Source organism: Pseudophryne corroboree, chromosome 5 (assembly GCF_028390025.1).
Source record: "Pseudophryne corroboree isolate aPseCor3 chromosome 5, aPseCor3.hap2, whole genome shotgun sequence".
Classification (NCBI taxonomy): Eukaryota; Metazoa; Chordata; class Amphibia; order Anura; family Myobatrachidae; genus Pseudophryne; species Pseudophryne corroboree.
The window spans coordinates 407172352-407194998 of record NC_086448.1 but is presented as its reverse complement, the minus strand read 5'-3'; the positions used below and the strand labels follow the sequence as shown (position 1 = coordinate 407194998).

At 47.6% G+C, this 22647-nt stretch overlaps 1 protein-coding gene across 6 annotated transcripts in view; it reads left to right on the top strand.

The window, feature by feature from the left end:
- Window positions 1-22647, top strand: part of MARCHF6 (membrane associated ring-CH-type finger 6) — an 845067-nt gene that overhangs the window by 470351 nt on the left and 352069 nt on the right. For all 6 annotated transcript variants that reach the window (XM_063922758.1, XM_063922754.1, XM_063922757.1 and 3 more), the window contains 2 exons: window positions 21906-22040; window positions 22231-22350. In XM_063922758.1, the coding sequence (XP_063778828.1) occupies window positions 21906-22040; window positions 22231-22350 (255 nt within the window). The remainder of the gene's footprint in view (window positions 1-21905; window positions 22041-22230; window positions 22351-22647) is intronic.

The window sequence follows — 22647 nt, the reverse complement described above, 5'->3', positions numbered from 1 at the left end:
CAGGGGCTGAGGGCTCTCCACCACTTTCAGAGGAGCTTGTGGTAAGTCCCGTAAACCTGCACCTGCCGACTCCCTGGACCAGACCACCAGATCCCCTGCCGCTAAGCCTTCCACGTGATGATTGGCTCCAGCAACAAGGCGACTTTCAGGTAGGTGCTCGCCTTCAACACTTCGCCCACGTGTGGGCGGAGTGCTGCCGCGATCCTGGGTGAGGGACCTTGTTTCCCACGGATACCGGCTGGAATTTCAAACACTCCCTCCTCTCAGGTTTTTCAAGTCGGGCTTACCAACTTTACCCGCAGCAAAAGTTACCTTACAAGGGGCTTTTCCAAAACTTTTGCAGACAGTGGTGATAGTTCTAGTACCTCCTCCATTACGCAACAGGGGATTCTTTTTGTCGTTTCCAAGCCAGAGCGTTCAGTGCGCCCCATCTTGAATCTGAAGTCTCTCAACCTGTATCTGCGGGTGTTCAAATTTATGATGGTGGTATCCATTCCTTGTGTATCGGGATGTCAAGGATGCTTACCTACACATTCCTATGTGGGCCCCCTCATCAGGCTTACCTCGGGTTCGCCATCTTGGACGACCGTTTCCAGTTTCAAGCCTTACCCTTTGGATTATCCACAGCTTCGAGGGACTTCACCAAGGTCATGACGGAGATGATGCTGCAGCTGCGCATTATGGGTGTGAACATAGCCCCCTGTATGGACGATCTCCTAATAAAGGCGGTGTCCATGGAGTGTCTACTGCACAGCATCGATCTGACTACTCGCCTACTCACGGATCATGGGTGGATCCTACATTTTCAGAAATCTCACCTGGAACCAACCCAATGTCTTCAGTTCCTGGGAATGATACTGGATACGGTATCTCAAAAGGTGTTTCTCCCGATGGACAAGGCCTTGACTATCCAGTCTATGGTTAACTCGGTACTAAGTCCTCGCACGGTGTCTTTACATCTTTGCATCACATTACTTGGCAAGATGGTGGCTCCTTACGAGGCAATCTGACAGGTTTCATTCCTGACCGTTTCAGCTGGATCTGCTGGACAAATGGTCGGGTTCTCACCTGCATATGCATCAGGAAGTGACCCTATCTCCGAAAGCCTGGATTTCTCTATTATGGTGGCTTAAAATTCCTCACCTGGTAGAGGGCAGAAGTTTCAAAATCCACTCATGTATTCTACTGGCAACGGATGCAAGCCTCCGCAGTTGGGGAGCGGTGACCCAAGGGGCCCAGTTCCAAGGGTTATGGTCAGTTCAGGAGTCAGCTTTACCGATCAACATCCTGGAACTCAGGGTCGTTTACAGTGCTCTTCTACAAGCTGCCCATCTCCTGTATGGTCAGGCAAACCAGGTTCAATCTGACAACGCCATGGCGGTGGCGTACATAAACCGAAAAAGGGGAACAAGATGCAGAGCGGCGTTGTGAGAGGTGTCAAAAATCCTCCTCTGGGCGGAGGCCAACACAAAGGCCATCTCAGTCATATTCATTCCAGGAGTGGACAACTAGGAAGCAGACTTAGTCAGCAGGCGCGACCTCCATCCGGCGGAATGTGTCCTATATCCCCAGGTGTTTCAACAGTTAATTCACCGGTGGGACTGTCCGCAGATAGATCGGATGGCTTCTTGTCTCAACAAGAAGCTATGCCATTACTGTTCCAGAACAAGGGATCCGCAGGATTTAGCAGTGGATGTGCTGACGACACCGTGGACGTACCAGATTGTGTACCTGTTCCCTCCTTTACCGCTGATCCCAAGGGTGCTAGTATTCTAATTGCCCCGGATTGGCCTCGACGGGCATGGCCCTCTGATCTCCTGTCCATGGCTCTGGAGGATCCCTGGCCTCTGCCACTCCAAGACTATCTTCTTGAGCACGGTCGGTTCGTCTATCCAGACTTACAGCGGCTACGTTTGACAGCTTGAAAGTTGAGAGGGAGATTCTATTAAGAAAGGGTCTTCCCTCTCGGGTTACTTCCACTATGGTCCATTCCAGGAAGATGGTTACGTCGAAACAGTATCATTGTTTCCTGGTGTGAATGAAGAAAGGTTTCTCCCATGGAATTTAGAATTAGTCGTTTTTTTACTTTTCCTGTAAGTGGTAGTGGATATGGGCCTACGTTTAGGGTCCATCAAATCCAGAGTTTGTCCCTCTATTTTCTTCCAGAAACAACTTGCCATGTTGTCTGAAGTGCAGACTTTCCTGAAGGGTGTTCTGCATATGCATCCGCCCTTTGTACCTCCCAAGGCTCTGTGGGACCTCAATTTGGTTCTGTCCTTTCTCCAATCGGATCGGTTTGAAACGTTACATAGGGTGGAGGTAAAATTTCTCATCTGGAAGACGGTGATGTTATTGGCTTTGGCATCTGCCAGATGTGTCTCTGAATTTGGGGCCTTATCCTGTAAGAGCAGCCCTTATTTGATTTTTCATGCAGACAGGGCGGAACTCAGGACCCATCCTCAGTTTTTGGCGAAAGTGGTGTCAGCTTTTCATGTGAATCAGCCTATTGTGGTTCCGGTGTTGTCTGACGTTTCCGATGGTTCTGAATCCTTGGATGTGGTCAGAGCGCTGAAGATTTATGTCAAAAGGACGGCCCGTAATCTGAAATCTGACTCGCTGTTTGTCCTTTATGATGCCTCCAAGATTAGTCTGTCTGCTTCTAAGCAATCTATTGCTCGTTGGCTCTGGTTGACCATTCAACTGGCCTATGTTTCGGCGTCTCTGCCTTTGCCGATGTCTATTCAGGCCATCTCGACAAGGTCGGTGGGCTATTCCTGGGCGGCTGCCCGGGGTGTATCTGCCCTACAGTTGTGCCAAGCTGTGACATGGTTTGGTTCGAACATGTTTAAGTTCTATCGGTTCGATACCTTGGCCAAGGATGACCTTCAGTTTGGTCAGGCGGTTTTGCAGGGGTCTCCGCACTCTCCCACCCATTTGGGAGCTTTGGGTCTTCCCCATGGTACTAAAGTACAAGACCTCAGTATCCACTAGGCCGTAAGAGAAAATAGGAATTTGGTACCTACCGGTAATTCCTTTTCTCCTAGTCTATAGTGGATACTGGGCGCCTGCCTCAGTGCTTATTTACTGCTTACGTCTAAGTATTTGGTTTGACCGACGACGTGGTCCCGTTATGTTGTGGGGATAGCCTTGGGTTAGTTTGGTGTTGCTACCCCCTGTTCTGGTGAGCTCCCTCCTTACGTTCATGGTTGTGTTTTGGCTTGTTGCCTAACAGTGTTGGCGCTTTGAGGGGCGTCCTGAGCAAGCGACCTGAGCAAGCGACTTAATACCCTACACTGGTCACAGACGCAAACCGGAGACTGAATCCCCAGGCTAGCGTCATAATCCTCCATACTCAGACGCTCAACAGGGGACGGAATCCCCCACCTTGCGACGGAGTCCTCAGGCCAGTATAAAGCATTTGTGTGTGAAGACACGCCATCTTCAAGGGGCAGAGCTTCTTCTCAGAGTGGACCCAGCAGCGTTCAGCGCCATTTTCCTGCCTGCAGTTCCTGTACACAGATGGTGACAGAGCTGTCCAAGCAACTCCAGCTATCCTGTGCAGTACCAGGGGGTTGTAGAAAGGGAGGGAGGCAGTGAATTAGATCTGTGCAACTATTACAGAACACAGTGGGTGCAGATAAGGGGTGTCCTTTATATATAACAGTGCTGTGAGTGGGTTGGCTCTGATCTGTGTCTCTTGCCATTCTCAGGGCGGAAACTCTGCCTAACCTACCCTGTGTGTGTTTGTGTGGAGTGTTTGGGATCTCCAGTCAGCTATGTCCAGGGACTCTGTGTCATATGCAGCTGAGGACATGTCCTCTCAGGATGATCTCATTCCATGTAATCAGGATTGCACTGTTGTAGCGCAGATAACAGCAAGTAAGCCGGAGTTGTCATCCTCTATCAAAACTGATTTCTCAGATTTCTGCTAGGGTTGCTCAGAATTAATCTGCAAGTCAGGTTTTACAGAATTCTATGGCAGTTTGGTCTATTTCTGTTTCCTCAGGCACACCCTCTGTGGGTTCCCACAAACGTGCTCTTGCCCAGATCATGCAAGACGACACTGATACAGACTCTTACACGGCAGACTGTGATGGGGACGTGCTCAGGGGGGCCGCATCACTTGCAAAAGGGGTGATGATAGAGGCTATTAGAGATGTGTTGAATATTACTGACACAACACTGGAGGCTTACTTCACTGACCATAAGAAAGCCTCGCTAACCTTCCCGGCGTCCAAAGAATTAAATGCTATAATTGAATAAGCATGCGAAAATCCAGAGAAAAAATTTCAGATCCCTAGGAGGGTTCAGGTTGCTTTCCCCTTCCCTGAGGAGAATATAAAGAAATTGGAAAACCCATCCATAGTGGACGTGTCTGTATGCAGACTCTCAAAAAAGGTGGTTTTACCTGTCTCAGGATGAACCACATTAAAGAAGCCAGCTAATCGCAAGATTGATACTACGCTAAAATCCATATGCACGGCTTCAGGGGCGATACTCCGTCCTACTGTTGCCTGTGCATGGATTTCCAAAGCTATAGTAAAGTGGTCAGGCACGTTACTTGAGGATTTGGATACGTCCGATAAGAGTGACATTGAATTGTTTCTCCGTAACATTCATGATTCTGCAGGTTTTATGGTGGAATCCATGAAAGACCTGGGTTCAGTGGCTGCAGGAATTCCTTCCTTGTCCGTCTCAGCTCGTCGAGGACTGTGGCTGCACCAGTGGTCTGCCGACGCGGAATCCAGGAGAGGTGTGGAGACCCTACTCTACACAGGTCAGACTCTATTTGGGGAAGCATTTGATGTGTTAATCTCCACGGCTACAGCGAGTAAGCCCCCTTTTCTTCCCTCAGCAGCTCCTGCTACGAATAAACCTTTTTCTTTACCTGCTTCTCAGTCCTTTCGGGTTTCTAAACCAAGAAAGACCAAACCGGCCAACACCTTCTTTAGAGGGGGCCGACCAAAATCCAAGAAACCTGCTGCGGCAGGTTCCCAAGAACAGAAGCCTGCTTCAGGTGCGCCAAAGTTCTCCGCATGACGGTGGACACCGCAGCCTGGAGGTAGGGCCGAGACTCGGACATTTCAGTCACGCCTGGGTGTTGTCCAGCCTGGACCCTTGGGTACTAAATATTGTGTCCCAAGGGTACCGGCTGGAATTTCAAGATCTCCCTCATCGGTTCTTCACATCGGGCTTGCCAGCTTTGCCGGCAGACATGGCTACCCTACAGGGAGCCATCCAAAAGTTGGTGGAGACACAGGTTACTATTCGAACCTTTTCGTGGTATCAAAACCGTATGGTATGCGTACCTCCACATTCCGATTTGGCTGCCACATCAAGCTTATCTCCTATTCGCTCTGTTGGACTGTTATTTTCAGTTCCAGGACCTACCATTCGGCCTCTCCACAGCACCGAGGGTTTTCACCAAGCTGATGGCGGAAATGATGATTCTCCGCAGGCAGGGAGTGAACATAATTCCGTATCTGGACGATCTGCTGATAAAGGCATCGTCCAAGGAGAAGCTGTTAAATTCAATAGCTCTCACGACCCAGCTTCTCAAGGAACATTGTTGGATCCTGAATATCCCAAAATCTCATTTGGAACCAACCAGGAGGTTGTCCTTTCTGGGAATGATCCTCGACACGGAGGTGCAGAGGGTGTTTCTTCCAGAGGAAAAAGCGTTGGTGATGCAAACAATGGTCTGGGATGTCCTGAAGCCAGCCCGGGTGTCGGTTCATCTGTGCATTCACCTTCTGGGGAAGATGGTGGCCTCTTACAAGGCTCTGCAGTATGGGAGGTTTCACGCTTGGTCCTTCCAACTGGATCTCCTGGACAAGTGGTCGGGATCCCGTCTACACATGCACCAGAGATTAAGTCTGTTGTCAAAGGCCAGTATTTCACTCCTCTGGTGGCTGCAATTACCTTACCTTCTGGAGGGCCTCAGGTTCGGGATTCAGGACTGGATCCTTCTAACCACGGATGCAAGTCTCCGGGGCTGGGGCGCAGTCTCTCAGGGGGAAACCTTCCAAGGAAAGTGGTCAAGTCTGGAAGCCGACCTGCCAATAAACATTCTGGAACGAAGAGCCGTATACAACGGTATTCTCCAAGCGGCCCATCGTCTGAGAAATAGGGCCGTCCAAGTGCAGTCAGACAACGTAACGACTGGCTTACATAAACCGACAAGGCGAACCAAGAGCAGAGCTGCAATGTCAGAAAAGCACGCGTTGGCGCTGTCGGCAATCTTCATTCTGGGAGTAGACAACTGGGAAGTGGACTTCCTCAGCAGACACGATCTCCATCCAGGGGAGTGGGGTCTCCATCCGGAGGTGTTCAAGGAGGTAACAGATCTTTGGGACATACCCCAAATCGACATGATGGCCTCTCGTCTCAACAAGAAGCTTCCGCGGTATTGTTCCAGGTTGATGGACCCAGAAGCAGTGGCGGTGGACGCCCTAGTGACTCCGTGGTTGTCCCAGTCGGTGTACGCGTTTCCTCCACTTCCACTCATTCCAAGAGTACTCAAACTCATAAGGAGAACAGGAGTTCAGCCAATCCTTATTGTTCCGGACTGGCCAAGAAGGGCTTGGTACGTGGATCATCTGGATCTACTTCTAGAAGAGCCGAGGCCTCTTCTTCTTCGGGAGGACCTCCTGCAGCAGGGGCCGTTCGCCTATCAAGACTTACCACGGCTATGTTTGACGGCATTGAGGTTGAACGCCAGATACTAGCTCGAAAGGGCATTCCGAACAAGGTTATTCCTACCCTGATACAGGCTAGGAAAGGAGTAATGTCTAAACATTACCATCGTATTTAGAAAAAATGTGTCTTGTTGTGAGTCCAAGAAGTTTTCTACGGTGGTGTTTCAACTGGGACAGTTTCTCCTCTTCCTGCAAGCAGGTGTGGATATGGGCCTGAGGTAGGATCCATAAAGGTCCAGATTTCGGCCCTATCCATTTTCTTCCAGAAACGGTTGGCTGCCCTTCCTGAGGTTCAGACTTTTTTGAAGGGAGTTCTGCACATCCAACCTCCCTTTGTACCGCTTACGGCGCCCTGGGATCTTAACGTGGTGTTGCAGTTCCTCCAGTCGGACTGGTTTGAACCTCTATAGGAGGTTGAGGTCAAGTTTCTCATGTGGAAGGCTGTCACTTTGTTGGCCTTAGTTTCTGCTAGACGTGTGTTGGAGTTGGGGGCTTTGTCATGTAAAAGCCCATACTTGCTCTACCATGAATATAGAGCTGAGCTTCGGACACGTCAGCAGTTCTTCCGAAGGTTGTGTCAGCATTTCATATCAACCAACCTATTGTGGTGCCAGTTGCGACTGACTCCTCAATTTCATCAAAGTCCTTAGATATTGTAAGGGCTCTAAAAATCTATGTGAGGAGGACTGCGCTTCTAAGGAGACGATCTCTCGCTGGATCAGGTTCACTATCCAGCATGCATATTCTACGGCAGGCTTGCCGTGTCCTACGTCTGTTGAGGCCCACTCTACTTGTAAGGTGGGTTCTTCCTGGGCGGCTGCCCGGGGTGTCTCTGCTTTACATCTTTGCCGAGCAGCTACTTGGTCGGGGTCGAACACGTTCGTAAAGTTCTAAAAGTTCGATACTTTGGCCTCTAAGAACCTTAAGTTTCGTCAATTGGTTCTGCAGAAGCCTCCGTGCTCTCCCTCCCGTTCTGGGAGCTTTGGTACATCCCCATGGTACTAATGTGGACCCCAGCATCCTCTAGGACGTAACATAAAATAGGATTTTAATTACCTACCGGTAAATCCTTTTCTCGTTGTCCGTAGAGGATGCTTGGCGCCCGCCCAGTGCTTCGTTATACTGCAGTGGTTATTTAGTTCAGTACTGCTTAGTTTTGGGTAAGTACTGTCTTGTTACTTGGTAAACAATCCTGTTCAGCTGTTGCTGATGTTTCAAGCTAGTTCGCTTGGGTTGTCTTGTGTGTGAGCTGGTGTGAATCTCGCCACTATCTTTGTAATCCTTTTCTCGAAGATGTCCGTCTCCTCGGACACAGTCTCTAGGGGGGCATAGAGGGAGGAGCCAGCCCGCACTCTCAAACTCTTAAAGTGCCAATGGCTCCTAGTGGACCCGAATATACCCCATGGTGATAATGTGGACCCCAGCATCCTCTACGGACTACGAGAAAAGGATTTACCAGTAGGTAATTAAAATCCTATTTTTTTCAGTGCTGCCCTTTTCCTCAATACTACGCTTGTCGTACTTCTAGGACCTCATCTCTTCCCAGTCTTTAAACTCATGGCACCTCTTTGCCACTGTCAACTCACTCCATTGCTCACCCCCTCCTTACTCTCTGCCCTTCACTTTGCAACTTCTTTGACATCCAAAATTCACTAGATACGTCAGGACATCACATTCAACAGAGTATCCGCATTCAGCCACCCACTCTTCCCTATCACCGCACCCCATCCCTCTTTCCAACTCTGACATCTTTCTCCCATGTATCTGGTGAGGAATCATGGTCCTCATCCCTTACCCCAACTCCACCCCACCACTTGACCCTATCCCATCTTGCTCACCTCCTGAATATTTCTCTCTCATAAGGCATTGTCCCCTTTTCCTTAAAACATGCGCTCATCTCCCCTACTTTTAATAAAAAATAAAAAAAAACCTACCCCTGATTCAAACACCGTCTACAACTACTGACCCATTTGTCCCATTACTTTTGTCTCCAATCTCCTTGAGCATATGGTCTATAACCACCTTACTGGCTTTCTTTACTCACTCACTGCTTGACCCATTCCAGTCTGGCTACTGTCCTCTTCAATCCACTGAAACTGCCCTTATGAAATTCTGCAATGACCTCCTTGCTGCTAAATCCAAGGGCCACTACTCTGAGATTCTCCTTGACCTCTCTCCTGTTTTTGACACCGTGGGCCACCTTCTCCTTCTGCAAATCCTTCACTCCCATCTGGGTGATACTGCCCTCTCCTAGCTGTCGTCCTACCTCTCTGACCGTTCCTTCTCTGCTTCCTCTCATGACTCCATCTGGCTCCCACTTCCAATACCAGTTTGTGTCCCCCAAGGTTATTTTCTTGGTCCTCTCCTTTTCTATCTCTATACATCGACTTTAGGTAAGCTCAGTAGCTCTTTTGACTTACAATATCAACTCTATGCTGATAATATTCTAATCTACCATTCCTTCTCTGATCTCTCCCCCACTCTCCTAACTTGTATCTCCAACTTTATCTCTGTTTGGATGTCCCAGCACTTTCTTAAATTTTTCCTGATCTTCTCTTCCCACCCTCCTGCACAACCTCACCTCCAACAATTCCATTTTCTATTGATGGCACTACTATCTCCTCTGGCCCCCAAGTGCAGTGTCTTTGAGTAATTCTTAACTATTCCCTCCCGTTCAAACCAAACCTGTATTTTTCATCTCAAAAATATTTCCAGAATCAGACCCTTTCTCACCCAGGATGTCACTAAGACCATTCACTAATCATCTCCAGACTGGACTACTGAAATCTCTTCTGGTGTGGCATCCCTGACAAATGCTTCTCTTCACTCCTACCTCCAAGATTTTTCATTTGCTGTTCCCTCTCTCTGGAATTCTCTACCTCTATCAGACTCTCCACTTCTCTTCAAAACTTAAATGGGCTCTCTAGACCTACCAAACCCAGCCAACTCTCCTCCTAACCCTCTGTTCCACGCTCACTGTCTTCCCCATCTGTGTCACCTGTCTGTAGGCCTTCCCCTTTTAGAATGTAAGCTTTCACAAGCAGTTCCCTTTTCCCTCATGCTTTTCCTTCTCTTAATTAAACAATCTTCTACTTAATACTCCCTTCGACAGCACCAAATCCTTCAGTTTTCTGCCACCCTAATACTTATTTCAGTGTCATCTGCTGATGTTTATGGGTGTGATATGGCTGACCGATGGTCTCCTGACTGCCGGATAGCATACAGACGCCGGTTCCCGGCGGGGAGGGGTGGAGCGGAGCATAGAGAGGGAGCGGGATTTTGGGGGAGGTCATATGACCTTCAGTCTGCTGACCACAAGTCACATGAATACCACCTGATGTTTAGATACCCTGTACTTGTCCTATATTTTCTTGACCTGTAAGTCACTTTTTTCTTGTTTTGCTTGTTTTTGTACTGTGTAAATGGGCTCTTCAGATCCCTTGTGGCACCATATACGTAGATGATGATGATGATGATGATAATAACAACAACCTGAGGAATGCACTTTGCTGACTGTTTATCTTGCTTTCGCTGGGGCACACTGGAGATGATGGGGTATAACAGAGCTGGAAGAGCGTCTGGGCACTAGAATGGTTAAAAAAATCTTCTAGCACAGGCTCCACCCCTTCTTTACCCCACCCCTTGCCCCATGACAGCCAGTTTAATTTTACTGTGTCAGAGCTTGGCATTTTTTTTTTCTTTTCCTGCTCTGCTGCTGTATACTTTTTTTTTTTTAATCACTTTTACTTTCATTTTAACAAGTTGGACTGTACACTGCTTTTAGTGTGCAGACACAAGCCCAGCCTTTCTGTAGATCATCTTAGGGCTCCCAGCACTACCCCCAGAGTTAGCATCCAGGACTTGATGAACACTGGTAGGAAGCAGTCACAGGAATACCAATCTTAACAGTGGTGTCTCCAGGGATCCCCCCTTACCGGAGATGCCATGCTTACAGGTAAGAGGGGTCCTGCTGGCCAACTAGGCACGATCTTCCTCATTTGGGCAAATTTCTTCCTCCAGTGGATGGAGGCTGCCGTGGGGAGCAAAGGGCAAGTAACAGTCATGCCTAGATTACCAGAACTATAGGGAACTAAAGGTGCCTATTCACCTAATGGGAAGCCGCCTTTATGTGTCTGTTCCGGGTAGGAGGAACTCTTCTGTTGCTCCTCCCCTCAATCTTAGCATGCATGTGTCCTGCAATTACCTCTCTCGTAATTATGAAGAGTCTATCTCTCTCGCTCCCGCTCTAGTCCTCTACTCTTGCTGATCAGCCATCTTCTCCATGGTCTCCAGACTCCTGCAGTTACATGACAAGTTGGGGACAGGCAATTCCTCCGCTATACCTCACAATCTCCTTCCTAGGTTGTTATAGTTTATTTTTATATCTTTTTGTTGTTGTTTGTTTGTTTTGTGTACATTTTAGTGTGTGTGTCTTGCTTTACTGCTTTGATACTAAGTGGCATAGCGGAGTGTACGCTTTCACTTTGCATTCACTTGTGTGGGAGCTGGCGTGCACATGCGTCCACCACCCTATTGAAGTCTATGGGAGCCAGCTAGCGATGCATAAGAGGGTGCATCACATCACAGTCCCTCTATAAATCTCTTTTATATGCAGCAACAATGCAGCAGGACACATCTGTAAGTCGATGGAAACGTTAAGCTTTCAGTCTTCTGCTCAAGTGGAAGATTTCTTAAATGAATCCTGGAATCTACCTCACCGCTAATCTCAAACTTCCAGGCATATTCTTTCTTTTTATCCTCTCCCCCCATCTGATAGGCCACTATGCGAAACTCTGCCGCCAGTGTACGACCCCATTCCGTGTTTAGCTAAATTATTCCTCTCCTGGATGACGCTTGTGTGAAAAATGTCACAGATAGGAAACTGGGTGATTTTCTATAATCTATTTATTTTGCCACAGGTCTCTTGCTTTGTCCAGCTCTCCACAGCCAAGTAACACTGGGAAGACGCATTGGATGAGGGCCTTTGCAGTTGGGTACACGTGGTTGTTTTACTGTTGAAGAACCTCACATTGGAATCCAAGTATTTGTGGAGAGGTGGCCCTTGATTCAGGCGTTTTATCTTCCTGAGCTTCACCATCTGCCATTGCTGCTTGTCATGCCCTGTGGTTACACACATGTAAGGTGGTTGCAAACTTGAGGAAAGCCTCAGAGTTCCTTTCTTTCTTGGGGGGAGTATTTATCAGCCTTAAACTAAAGAAGATTATAGGGGCCACTTCTGCTTCTAAAACCACTTTTCTACCCTGTTCTGCACAAAAAGGCTTTATTTTCGGTCCTTTTATTTGCAAGGACATCCAGGTTCCCCCCCCCCCCCTTTCTAAGGCTTGCCATTTCTTTCCACGCAGGTCCCAGGTCATCAGACTTGAGCAGGACTTGTCCGGCTACCAAGCCAGCCTAGATACTTGCTGCATGACTGTCCCTACTGTCTCCTTCTGCTCCCTCAAGAGGATTCTGCGACAGGGGCTTGTCTTCTAAGGTTCTTAAAGCAGTGGCTACTTTTACCCTCAGAAAGGTGGGTCCTTAGCATTGTATTCACTCGCTATGCCCATAATCTTCTTACAACTCCTTGTTACCGCCGTCCCGCGGATTCTGCAAAAGTAGCTGCACTGCATGGGTCCATCCTTTTGCTGTTGGAATCACAAGTCATTGTTCCTGTACCTCCTCGTCGATCAGGCAAAGGATTATACTCAAACCTCTTCTTCATTCTGAAGCCAGATAGGTCTTTTCACTCCATTTTGAATCTCTAGCCCCTCAACCTCCATCTTTGGGTTCCCAGATTCAAAATGGAAACCCTCAGGTCTATTATCCAATATCTAGAATCCATAAATTAATTTTTTGGGGATTTGAACAACTCTTATGCACATTTGCAAATTTGGCTGTGACATGAGTCCTTTTTCGGTTTGCAGTGCTCAACAAACTTTTTTTAGTTTCAAGTGCTTCCTTTTCGGCTCTTGACAGCACCTTATGTATTCAAAAAGGTGATATTTTGTAATGCCCGCTGTGCTTCATCAGTAGGGTGCCAAAGACTTTTCTTTCCTGGACGACCTCCTTTTCACAGCTAGTAAGCTGTCCGACCTTGAGGCTCACCTCATGTTAAGAAAAAATAATTTTGGACTGCCCCAGTAATTATGTAAATACACTGCCAGTATAGTGGCCATTCCTGGGATCGGGATCCCACCCTTAATTTGACCGGGATTCAATCACGGGATTGGCCACCACTTTACTTTTTTTTTTTTTTTCAATGCCAGGCTCCCCCTGCTCAGCTCCCTCTGACTTGGCTGTGCGCACTGCGCAGCGTGATGTGAAGTCAGAGGTCACACTGCACATCCAGCCACCCGCCGGACCTCACCGCCTGCACTGCCCCGCATATCACCTTCACTCAGTAAGTGACCCACCCTCCCGCTGCCCAGGATTGGCCACCCTATCTGAAAGTAATTATGTTTATAATCATAAACAAACATCAGAGCTGGTCACTAGCTAAAATGCTTGTATTAATTTGTCGATACAGAACTACAAGTTGCCAAAGAAATTTAGAGGACAAAGTATTTTGTTCTACTTCAGGGTCCACAATAATCCACAGGATCTACCTTGGGATATGATGTAGAGACAGCGAATTGGCACTAAAACGGTCAAAGCTTTTCAAACTCCCAGGATGCACCATGCCATCCCCCTATATCCCCGCCTCCTGGCTCAGGCAATTCAGTTTTTGTTTGGTGCGGCAGGAGCTGGTCACGTTGAACAGTCCCGGCGTGACTAGGCGATCCGTCCGCCTAGGGAGTGCACAAGCCGCTTCCTATTCAGAGCGTCTCTGTCCGGGCGCACGGACGGTGACGTTCTCCACCAAAGTGAATGGGGAGCGTCGCCGTCCGGATGCGTGCGTCCGTCCAGACGGAGACGCTAACAGTGACGTGCACAGAAGACTGCAAGACAACGGAGGCCCGATCTGTATGTTACTAGCAAGTCCGTACTGATGATCCCAGGCTACGGCCGGAGAACTGGGAGAAGGTAAGGCGTCTCTGTTCCGGGTGGAGACTACCGGACACTGGTTGACGCGGGTGCCACCTCGAGTGCACCAGCGCTAGGCCACAGGGATCATAGGTGCCCGGGGTCAGTTGAGGCCGCGATCCCCGAGGTTGATGTCAGCAGTGGGGAGTAAGACACTCCCCTGGTCGTCCCTCCCCCGGAGTTTGTGACCAGTTTCTGCCGGGTCTCCCTCCATGAACTGTTGTTTTTGCTTCCGTTTGAGACGCTTAACATATTATACTGGTCAGTCGCATGTGCGGCTGGGTACACTGATGCGTCCGAGTATATCAGCCATCTGTTTGCGGCGTGGTCGCACATGGAAACAAGGTTTAAGTCTCCCTGTATCCTGCTCTACTGAAGCAGGTGATACAGCACTAAATGGTACGAGTAGCGAGTAGGTGCCTGTGTCCCCTATTAAGGTGCACAGTCAGCGCTGACAAGGTGTCTCCTTTTGCTACAAGTGCTGTGTGTGGCTCCAATTTCTGTGTCTCTCTTGCCATTCTTGTGGAGGAAACTCTGCCCTCACCTGTGTGCATCAAGTGTTTGGTGGTCTCCTTTAGCTATGTCCAGGGACACTGTGTCATATGCTGCAGAGGATTTATCCTCCCAGGATGATCCCGTTCCATGTAATCAGGATAGCACTGGTTTATCACAGATACCAGCAAGGGAACCGGAGTGGTTTTCCTTTATCAAATCTTGGATTTCTCATATCTCTGACAGGGTTGCAAGTAATGAATCTGAAACCCAGGTATTACAGAGCTCTATGGCAGTATGGCTGGTTTCTGGTACCTCAGGGTGCCCCGCTATATACCCCCACAAACGTCCGCTCGTGCAGGTCACACAAGACGACACGGATACCGATTCTTATACCACAGACGGTGATGGAGATGTGTTGCGGGGGTCTACATCTCTTGCAAAGGGGTGCAATTGTTGATAGAGGCTATCAGGGATGTGTTGAATGTTAATAACACACCTGAGCAGGTTGAGGAGGGTATTTTCACTGAAAATAAAAAAGCTTCGCTCGCCATCCCTGCATCAAAGGAATTGAATGCTAGTTTTGAAAAACCATGGGTAAACCCTGAGAAAAAATTCCAGGTCCCTAAAAGGGTCCTGGTGGCGTTTCCTTTCCCTGAGGAAGATAGGAAAAAATAGGAAAACCCGCCGATTGTTGACGCATCTGTGTCCAGACTCTCAAAGAAGGTGGTTTTGCCTGTTCCAGGATCTACCGCCTTGAAGGAGCCGGCTGATAGAAAAATTGATAACACTCTTAAATCAATGTACACTGCTTCAGGGGCCATATTATGTCCCACTATTGCTACTGCATGGATTGCAAAGGCAATAGTAAAGTGGTTGGCTACCTTACTTGATGATTTGGATACGATGGATAGGGATGACGTTGCATTATATTTACGCAACATACATGATTCAGCAGGTTATATGGTAGAATCCATGAAAGACCTGGGTTCCATGGCTGCGGGAATATCTTCCATGTCTGTTTCAGCCCGTCGGGGACTGTGGCTGCGCCAGTGATCGGCCGACACGGAATCCAGAAAAAGTGTGGAGTCCCTACCCTACACAGGTTAGGCTCTCTTTAGGGAAGCTCTAGACGCGTGGATATTCACGGCTACAGCGGGTAAGTCTCTGTTTCTTCCCTCAGCAGCACCTGCGCCGAAGAAATCCTTCTCTTCATCTGCACCGCAGTCCTTTTGGCCTAACAAGCCTAGAAAGGCCAGAATGTCCAATACCTTCTTTAGGGGAGGTCAAGTTAAGTCCAAGAAACCTGCAGCTGCAGGTTCCCAGGAACAAAAGCCTTCTTTAGGAACTCCAAAGTCCTCCGCATGATGGTGGACCGCGCGGCCTGGAGGTGGGGCCAGTGGGAGCGAGACTCTGACACTTCAGTCACGTTTGGGTATCGTCCGGCCGGGATCCCTGGGTGATTTATATTGTATCCCAGGGATACATGCTGGAATTTCAAAGTCTCCCTCATCGTTTTTTCAAATCAGGCTAACCAACTCTGTTGGCAGACAGCACTGTACTACAAGAAGCTGTCCAAAAACTGGTGGAGGCACAGGTCATTGTGCCAGTACCACCTGTTATGCAGAAGAAAGGTTACTATTCAAACCTTTTCGTGGTACCAAAACCGGATGGTTCGGTCAGGCCCATTCTGAACCTGAAATCATTGAACCCCTTTCTAAAGGAGTTCAAGTTCAGGATGGAGTCTCTCAGGGCGGTAATATCAGGTCTGGAAGAGGGGGAATTCCTGGTATCACTGGATATCAAGGATGCGTACCTCCACGTACCGATCTGGCTGCCGCATTAGGCTCATCTCCGTTTCGCATTGCTGGACTGTCATTTCTAGTTCCAGGCCCTGCCATTCGGCCTCTCCACAGCACCAAGGATGTTTACCAAGGAGATGGCAGAAATTATGGTTCTCCTCCGCAAACAGGGTGTGAACATCATACCATATCTGGACGATCTGCTGATAAAGGCATAGTCCAAGGAGAAGCTGCTGCAATCCATTGTTCTCGCACCACGCCTCCTCGAGAATCATGGTTAGATTCTGAACCTTCCAAAGTCACATTTGGAACCAAACCAGAGGTTGTCCTTTCTGGGAATGATCCTGGATACGGAAGTGCAAAAGGTGTTTCTTCCGCAGAAAAAAGGCGTTGGTGATACAAGCCTGAAGCCAGCCCGGATGTCAGTTCATCAATGCATTCGCCTATTGTGAAAGATGGTGGCCTCTAACAAGGCTTTCCAGTACGGGAGGTTCCACGCTCGGACCTTCCAACTGGATCTCCTGGATAAGTGGTCGGAATCTCATCTCCACATGCACCAGAGAATTTGTCAGTCGCCAAAGGCCAGGATTTCACTCCTCTGGTGGCTCCAATTACCTCACCTTCTGGAGGGCCGCAGGTTCGGGATTCAGGACTGGGTCCTTCTAACCACGGATGCAAGCCTTCGGGGCTGGGGAGTAGTCACTCAAGGAGTAACCTTCCAAGGAAAGTGGTCAAGCCTGGAAGCCGGCCTGCCCATTAACATCCTGGAACTGAGAGCCGTCTACAACGGTCTTCAGGCGGCTCCTCTTCTAAGAAATCGAGCCATTCAAGTGCAGTCGGACAACATAACAACAGTGGCTTACATAAACCGACATGGCGGAACGAAGAGCAGAGCAGCAATGTCTGAGGTGACAAGAATACTCCTCTGGACAGAAAAGCACGCGTTGGAGCGGTCAGCCATCTTGATTCCGGGAGTAGACAACTGGAAAGCAGACCTCCTCAGACGATCTCCATCCAGGGGAGTGGGGTCTCCATCCGGAGGTGTTCAATGACATAACAGATCTTTGGGGATTAACCCAAATAGACATGATGGCCTCTCGTCTCAACAAGAAGCTTCAGCGTTATTGTTCCAGGTCGAGGGACGCAGTGGCAGTGGACGCCCTGTTGTCTCCGCGGGTGTTCCAGTCAGTGTACGTGTTTCCACCACTCATCCCAAGAATTCTAAAGCTCATAAGGAGAACAAGGGTTCAAGCAATCCTCATTGCCCCAGACTGGCCAAGAAGGGCTTGGTACACGGACATTCTTAATCTACTGCAAGAAGAACCGAGGCCTCTTCCTCGGAGGACCTACTGCACAGGGGCCGTTCGCCTATCAAGACTTACCCTGGCTACGTTGTACGGCATGGAAGTTGAGCGCCTGATACTTGCTCGGAAGGGCATTCCGAATAATGTCATTCCTACCCTGATATAGGCTAGGAAAGGGTTAACGGCTAAAGATTACCATCGTATTTAGAATAAATATTTCTCTTGGTGTGAATCCAAGAAGTTTCCTATGGTTGACGTTTTCTCCTCTTCCTGCAAGCAGGTGTGGATATGGGCCTGAGGTTAGGATCTGTGAAGGTCCAGATTTTGGCCCTATCCATTTTCTTTCAGAAACAATTAGCTGCCCTCCCTGACGTTCAGACTTTTTAGAAGGGAGTTCTGCACATCGAACCTCCCTTTGTACCGCCTACGGCGCCTTGGGACCTTAACGTGGTGTTGCAGTTCCTCCAGTCGGATTGGTTTGAGCCTCTACAGGAGGTTGAGGTCAAATTTCTTACATGGAAGGCGGTCACGTTGTTGGCCTTAGCTTTTACAGGATAAAGTCCCCAACGCGTGTCCGAGTTGGGGGCTTTATCCTGTAAAAGCCCTTACTTGATCTTCCACGAAGATAGAGCTAAGCTTCGGACACGTCACCAGTTTCTTCCGAAGGTTGTGTCTGAATTTCATATTTACCAACCTATTGTGGTGCCAGTGGCTACTGACTCCTCAATTACATCAAAGTCCTTGGATGTTGTAAGGGCTCTGAAGATAGACGTGAAGAGAACTTCTCGTCACAGAAAGTCGGACTCTCTGTTGTCCTATATGATCCCAAGAATATTGGGTGACTTTTTCTTGCTGGATTAGGTTCACTATCCAGCACGCTTATTCTACGGCAGGACTGCCGTGTCCAAAATCTGTTAAGGCCCACTCTACTCGTAAGGTGTGGTCTTCCTGGGCGGCTGTCCGCGGTGTCTCGGCAGTGCAACTTTGCCGAGCTGCAACTTGGTCGGGGTCGAACACGTTTGCAAAGTTTTACAAGTTCGATACTTTGGCCTCTGATGATCTGAAGTTGTCAATCAGTTCTGCAGGAGCCTCTGCGGCGGTCTCCCTCCCGTTCTGGGAGCTTTGGTACATCCCCATGGTACTAATGTGGACCCCAGCATCCTCTAGGACATGAGAGAAAATAAGATTTTGGTACCTACCGGTAAATCCTTTTCTCGTAGTCCGTAGAGGATGCCCAGCGCTTCGTTTTCCTGCAAACGTTATTTGGTTCAGTACAACTTAGTTTTAGTTGAGTACTGCATTGTTACTTAATAAGTAATGTTTCAGCAGTTGCTGAGTGTTCAAGCTTCGTTTGCTTGACGTACCTTGTATGTGTGAGCTGGTATGAATCTCACCACTTTCTGTGTATAATCCTTCTCTCGAAGATGTCCGTTTCCTCGGACACAGTTTCTAGATTGAGTATGGAAGAAGGGTCATAGAGGGAGGAGCCAGCCCACACTCTCAAACTCTTAAAGTGCCAAGTGGACCCGTCTATACCCCACGGTACTAATGTGGACCCCAGCATCCTCTACGGACTACGAGAAAAGGATTTACCGGTAGGTACCAAAATCCTATTATTTTCTTGTTTCTGAAGCATACTCCAAAAAGGTGTCCCACTACATATAAGGCTAAACCCAGTTTTCTTGCTTTAGAGTCCAGGGTAAAGCTAAAGGAAAGGCTTACAGCAAACAGTCTCATCCAGACAAAACCAGACTCCCAGCTTCTAAACCAGAAGACAAGCCGTCAGTTTGACGTGTGCCTCCATCTGGGGGACCCAAGGGTGGGGAGCAGACTTCTTCTTTTTGCACAGGTTTGGAAAAATTCCACCACAGATACCTGGGTGCAAAAAGCAGTGTCTCATGGTTACGCTTATTCTTTCAGGAAGATTCTACCTTAAAGATTTTTTAGTACCAGCCGTTTCCAGTGGAGTCGAAGGTCCTGGCTCTTTAAGATGCAGTGCAGAAATTACTGCAGTCAGGAGTGATAGTGCCGGTTGCTACGGCACAGAGGGGATGAGGGTTCTATTCCAACCTGTTTTTAGTTCAGAAGCCAAATTGATCCTACCGACCCATTCTCAATCTGCAGACTCTCTACAAATATATATGGGTTCTTCTGTTCCGTATGGAAACCCTTCGGTTTATTATACTGCCAATGGAGCCGGGTGATTTCATAGTGTCCCTGGATATCCAGGATGCTTATCTATATGTAACTATAGCACCTTCCCATCAGTGCTATCTCAGGTTTTCTATCCTACAGCAGCAATTCCAGTTTTAGGTTTTACCGTTTGGACTGGCTAAAACTCCAAGGGTATTTACCAAGATTATGGTGGTGATGGCAGCTCACCTTTGTCGTCAGGGAATAAGGATTTTCACATATTTGGACGACTTGCTGATCCTGTCCCAATCTTGGGAAACTCTGTTACACCATCTCCAACTGACAATAAACTGCCTACATACTGGCTCATACATTGGGCAAAGGCCTCCTCAGTCCCGTTACAGCGGATGACACATCTGAGGGCTGTGTTGGATACCAGTCTTCAGAGAATTTTTCTGAACAAAATAGCCTCATTACAGATGAGGGTTCAGAAAATTGCTACACAGAGAATATCCATCCATACAGCAATGCAAGTTCTGGGATTAATGGTCACGACTTTCGACATTGTAGATTATACCCAATTCCATTTGAGACCCATTCAACATCTGATCCTCTCCAAATTCAACGGACAGCATCAGACGATAAAAACTCAGACAATAGTCCTTCCTCAGAAAGTGTCCGTCTCTAGCCTTGTAGCTACAGATGTCCCATCTGGACAAAGGTTGCCACTTTTGGATCACAGATTGGAAAATGTTGACAACCAACACAAATATTTAGGGCTGGGGAGCTGTGACACGTCACTACTCCGTTCCAGGGACAGTGGTCCAGGGAAGAATGTCATCTGTTAATCAACATTCTGGAGCTTCGGGCCATATACATGGCACTCACCCAGGCAAAAGGAATACTCCACGGCAAACCGATTCAGACTTGTTCAGACAATGCCACAGCAGTATATTCATTTCTACTGGTTTTACACTTTTTGCGTTTTGGATCCTGGTCTCGGTTGCAGGGTTCTGTACAGGATCGTCCCCTTCCAGCTCGTCCGTCATCTCCAGTGTCGTCACCCCCCTCCTCCCCCCCCCCCCCCCCCCCCCCTCCCATTCAATGAAGGAAAACGAAAATTGGACTCTTGTGCTTACTTGTTAAATCACTTTCTCTGGTTACCTGGGGGACACTGGACGCCCTTTCTGGCACTCCTGGTTTTTTTTTTATTTGGAGGGGGAGCCTGTTGGCTTATACTTACCCTTGGCGGGGGGGGGGGGGGGGGGTGTTGGGTCTGCCTCCTTCTCTCCTCCTCTCTCTGTCTTTCAGCTCTGTTAGTGTAAGCTGACTGTCAGCAGGCAAGGGTGGGGAATAGATGGGAAGAAGTCTGTGCTGGAAGATTTTTAACCATTGTAGTACCCAAACTCTGTCCCGCACTGTTATACCCCATCATCTCTAGTGTCCCCCATAGAATCGGAGAAACAGATTTAACAGGTAAGCACAAAAATCTATTTTCTTTCCTTGCGAGTTTCATGCAGACATTACTTTAGCTCATGAAACATAAACAAATTTAAATATTTTGGTAACTCAAGCTATTACCAGATGCTTCCCAACAGGCATCCCTTTTAAAACTTACTGCAGGCATTTTAGTAAAAATTTCTGGGCGACTAGAACTGGCCAAACACCTGAAGATTATCTTTCAAAAGAGCAACCTAGTTGATTAAAATGGTTGTATAGACAAGTTGGTTAAGTCCAATTCATTTAAGTATTTTTTCGGAATAATCATTTTTGTCCATTCACTGGTGTTTGAGAGCAAATGATCGATTGTCATTTGCTACCATACATTACCAACTTTTGTTCCAACAAGCCAACCAGTTAGCTTGTTGGAAAGATATTAAGGTGTGTCCAGGGGCGGATTGGCCATAGGGCTCACCAGATTCCTGGTAGGCGGACATGTTTGTGGGGCCTGTTTTGTTTGCCATTTGGCCCCACCTCCCACATGACAGGCAGCCCACCGCACGTAGTACACTGCATTGTCCCTATTCATTCTCTTATTTCATCTCTGCTGTACAGCAACTCTGCCATCCAGTGATGCTGCTATTTCTACAAGGCATGTTGTGCCACTTCTACAAAATGTTGCGGGGCCACTTTTAGTTCCAATACTCCCCTAGTCTCAGACACAACTGCACAACATTTGTAAATGTTTATAGAACAGCACGTAAATTCTGCAGACACTTCTGCGCACTTTTGAGATATTCCATTAATTTATAAAATGTTCTATATATAGCATAGAATGTTAAAAAAGATCATCATTGTGTTTGCTTGTCAATATTATCTGTGGAAAATAAAATAGAAAGTTGCTTAGGTTAAATCCTCTAGCTTGAACATATATAGTTCAAAATGTGTAAAGTTCCTAAGTACGTAGATTCTCTGCCTCCTAGTTCATTGTACTATATGATTGTATTTTTCAGGAAATGTTTGATGCTACATTGAAAGACAGGGAACTTAGCTTTCAGTCTGCACCTGGTACCACAATGTTTCTTCATTGGCTTGTGGGAATGGTTTATGTGTTTTATTTTGCATCTTTCATTCTACTGCTAAGAGAGGTAAGAAGTAGAAAATTTCCTCTTTCTCTTCCTCATCCCCTCATTTGATTTAAAAATTTAGATGCATTGTTAAATAGCAATAAAACTGTATGTTTGATTATTTTTTTTTTAAAACATAGCCTACTTAAAGTTAATTTGTATCTGCTGAGTTGATAATGTAGGGGACTAATTTCATTTTTGTTTTTTTTAGGTCCTAAGACCAGGAGTTTTGTGGTTTCTCAGAAATTTGAATGATCCAGATTTTAACCCAGTCCAGGAAATGATTCACTTGCCAATTTATAGACATCTCAGGAGATTTATATTATCAGTGGTAATAATATAATCTTTAATTACTATTAAGTACTGTAGAATTTTTCTTTTGTTATGTACAAATGAAAATGTATAAACTTTATTTCTCTGACGTCCTAGTGGATGCTGGGTACTCCGTAAGGACCATGGGGTATAGACGGGCTCCGCAGGAGACGGGGCACTCTTTAAAAAAAGATTAGGTACTATATCTGGTGTGCACTGGCTCCTCCCTCTATGCCCCTCCTCCAGACCTCAGTTAGTATCTGTGCCCGGCCAGAGCTGGATGCACCCTAGGGGCTCTCCTGAGCTTCCTAGAAAA